This window comes from Bison bison, unplaced genomic scaffold (assembly GCF_000754665.1).
Source record: "Bison bison bison isolate TAMUID 2011002044 unplaced genomic scaffold, Bison_UMD1.0 scf7180017864370, whole genome shotgun sequence".
NCBI lineage: Eukaryota > Metazoa > Chordata > Mammalia > Artiodactyla > Bovidae > Bison > Bison bison.
In genome coordinates, this window is record NW_011494942.1 from 6,978,202 (window position 1) to 6,981,954 (window position 3,753).

Below are 3,753 nucleotides of genomic sequence, written 5' to 3' on the forward strand. Positions count from 1 at the left end.
CAGTTCTGTTCATTTGGAATGATTTGGGGCTAAGGCTCACATCTCATGCTGGTATGAGCATCAGAGCAGCAACCAGTAAGCTGGTTTGTCTTGTAGCAAGGTGTGGTAGGTAGCACGTAATGCATTCATAGCTCTCCAACACGAGTTACAGATTTCTGCCATCCCAGGTCATATGGGTTCCGCTTTCATAGCTGCACAGGAATTAGCTTTGTCTGAGTGTGTGTATGAGTGTACATGAGTCTATGCATGCTTTTATCTGTGCATGCATATGCTTCATCTTGGAGAGAACCTATTTACCATGGCAGAAAGAAAAGGGAGTATCTTCCGGTCTGTCTTCCAGAGACTAAGCTTGATGTCATTGTGCTTTACTTCATCTCCGAATATTAAATTATGAAGATAATTATGCCAATTTGCAAACAAATAATGCACTTGTATTTCTAGTTTTTTGCACTAAAATAATAAGCAAGAGATATGGGTTTCGGTCCCTGGGTCAGGAAGATCCTGTGAAATAGGAAATGACAACCCACTCCAAATCCCATGGACAGAGAAGTCTGGCAGGCTATGGTCCATGGGGTCACAGAGAGTAGGACACAACTGAGCAACTGAGCACACACAATAATAATGCAAATAGGCTTGCATAATGCAGACCTAAAACTGAGTTTATGCCCTAAATTCCGAGGAGGGAAAGTGATTTGTCCTCCTGACAATGAATCAACACAATCTAAATTCAACAATGTTTCACATTGTCTAAGTGGACTTGACAAAAGGGGAGGAAGTAATTCTTATTTAACAATTTTTTAAATGGAAGGGAGGGGAACTCTAGTTAACAAAGACTTGGTTCAACAAATTACAATTATCAGCTGTAGTGTTTTGTATCCATATTACTCAGTAAGGGATTTTTAAAAAATGTACCCCATCACCTACTCACTGCCCTTAAATAGGGCAAAATTAAATAAGAATTTTTTAAAAACCTATAGTTCTAATGTTAGTCTGATTAAGAGAGCTTTTTTTTTTTAAACTAAGTCAGTTCAGGTTGATAACCAGTAACACTTCTACTCTGGCATTTCACTTAATCTACCTTAATTCCTCAGCTTCAATAACTAGTTTTGACTAGTTTGTGAACTGTACCTTCTCATGTAAATGTGCTTTACCAACATCACTTCATCAGCATATTACTAGTTGCAAATCCACCATGTGCCAAATATTTCATGGGATGGTTCACTTCTTTTTTTGTCTTCCAAGCCATAGTCAAAGTAGAGTTTCCCTTGGGTTTCTGTTGTCATTTTTTTCCAAGTTGTCCATGCAAATCCATGAAATGACCTGATCATTTCCTTTTGAAGTTACGTAGAAAACCTAACAAAAATACCCTGGCTCAGTCCTTTCTTTTTCCACAGTCCCTAGGAAGTGGGCTGGAGTGAGTTGTCCTCACATGGGTCTAACTGCATTCTCAGTGCACCAATTTTATGAAGATACCAGAGTTGAAGAAATTCCTCCGGCATGGCATGAAAGCCAGAAAAGGGCAGGACATTATCATAGTAGTGGTGGCTGATGGGCTGTTCATGCATATTCACCGAGAAGGGCCAGAAGCCATAGATGGCCACCTCTTCACAGAGGCCCAGGGCTGCGCTCACCAGAAAAAGTCCTGTGGACAGGCGCTTGGCGTGAATTCCCCTACTTTTCCAGAACTTCCCAATGCTACGCAGAAAGTTGGGGTTGGCAAAGAGCACTGTCTGATTGGCACCAACATCTGACAGTGTGTAATAAACCCGGAGGGATGGCTCTGTTCCCGTCTTCATAGAAAAGGCAGGCATGTAGATGTAACTGTGGTTATAGACCTTCATGTGGTCCACAAACGTCTTTCTGGACCACAGCAGGTTCTGAAACCTATCAAAGAGAAGAGGCTCAATTAAACCCGGGGAAAAGTAACTCATCAATACCCACTCTACAGTTCTTCTGATGCCCTGATAGGCATGTCATCTCTGCAAAAAAACATAAAAAGCACTTCTCTTGATTTAAAACCCACCTTGAACTTACCAATTATCTCTCATCAAGTAGCCTGGCTTTCCCCCACCCCAACATCTTAGGTTAAGATTTCTTAATGAGATTCTGTTTGAACTGAAATGCATCGCACATGCTGTTCTCTTTTAGAATTTACTTGCCTGGAATATAAAAATGATTTAATACTCATGAATTCAAAGGTTGTTGGTTGTTGAATAGACTTGATAAAAGCTACCTGTGGGGCAGACATAAACACAGGACTTTTTTCTTCATCTGCAAATCAAAAGAACCATTTCAGAGATATTCTTCCTACTGAAATGCTCTGATTCTACAGGTACGAAGCTTTATCAATGAATGCTACAACTATAATAATATATGGAAAAAGAAAGACTTGTTTCTATTAAACAAGGTTGCTGAGAGCTGCTCACATTGCTAGCTCCAAAGAACTCTACTTTTCTATGTTCTTTCAATTTGGATTATATAGGAGGATTTCTGACTGAAATGTACTCAGTTAAAACTTATGGTGGACATCCTATGTGTCAGGCATTGGGGAAGTAAAATTTTTGATCTAAAGAAATTCAAGTCCAGTTTTAGAAACAAAAATATAACTGAGCACATTAATATAATATAATAATATTACATTAACATTATATATTAAGCACTTAATATAATAACTTTAATGTTCTAAGACAAACAGTTGACAGTTATATAAATTACTATGGAATACAGATGAAAAAATAATTCTGCCTTGGGAGAGTGGGTTCCAAAAAGAGCTACATTGAGGGGATGGCACTTAAATACATTTCCTTAGGGGAACAAAAGAAGAATAACCACGAGACTATAAAAGATACCAATTGCAAGGGTGCACAGAGTCCTGAAGCAATGATAAAGATCCTGTGATAGAGATTCTGTGTCTCTGGAATGAGCGAGGCAGGGATGACTGGAGGAGGCAGTGGCAGAAGATGAGGTGTGTTGCAGAAACCCTTGTGTGTCTCTCATTTGTTTGGACTGCACTCTGATGATGGGGAACCTTCACAGAAGTGAGTATGCACAGCACTTTACTACCTGGATTACAAATATTCCATCATTTGTTTAGCTCTCAGTCTTTGTCAAGAAAGCTGACTCTGGTGATCTGGGGAAGGAAGAAGCTGATGGCCTGGAGACCAGTTAAGGGACTGCTGATGTAGATCAAATGAAAAAAGACAGAGAGTGAGAGGAAGACCTTGCAACTTCTTCTTCTTCCACATGGAAGTCATTTGTCTCAGGTTACATGCAGGTAAAGAACCAGCATCTGATGAGGTGGAGAGGGAGCCGGGAGGGGGGTTCAGGATGGGAGGACACATGTACACCCATGGCTGATTCATGTCAGTTCAGTTGCTCAGTCATGTCCGACTCTTTGCGACCCTGTGAATCACAGCACGCCAGGCCTCCCTGTCCATCACCAACTCCTGGATTTCACTCAAACTCATGTCCATCGAGTCGGTGATGCCATCCAGCCATCTCATCCTCTGTCGTCCACTTCTTCTCCTGCCCCCAATCCCTCCTAGCATCAGGGTCTTTTCCAATGAGTCAACTCTTCACATGAGGTGGTCAAAGTATGGGAGTTTCAGCTTCAGCATCATTCCTTCCAATGAACACCCAGGACTGATCTCCTTTAGGATGGACCGGCTGGATCTCCTTGCAGTCCAGGGGACTCTCAAGAGTCTTCTCCAACACCACAGTTCAAAAGCATCAACTCTTCGGCACTCAGCTTTC

The 3,753-nt window shown here is 41.2% G+C and overlaps 1 protein-coding gene across 1 annotated transcript in view; it reads right to left on the reverse strand.

Moving 5' to 3' along the window:
• Positions 1-1,016: 1,016 nt before the first annotated feature.
• ST8SIA1 (ST8 alpha-N-acetyl-neuraminide alpha-2,8-sialyltransferase 1) overlaps positions 1,017-3,753 on the reverse strand; it is a 165,051-nt gene continuing 162,314 nt past the window's right edge. The window contains exon 5 of the mRNA XM_010855955.1: positions 1,017-1,884. Within this exon, the coding sequence (XP_010854257.1) occupies positions 1,398-1,884 (487 nt within the window). The 3' untranslated portion in view covers positions 1,017-1,397. The remainder of the gene's footprint in view (positions 1,885-3,753) is intronic.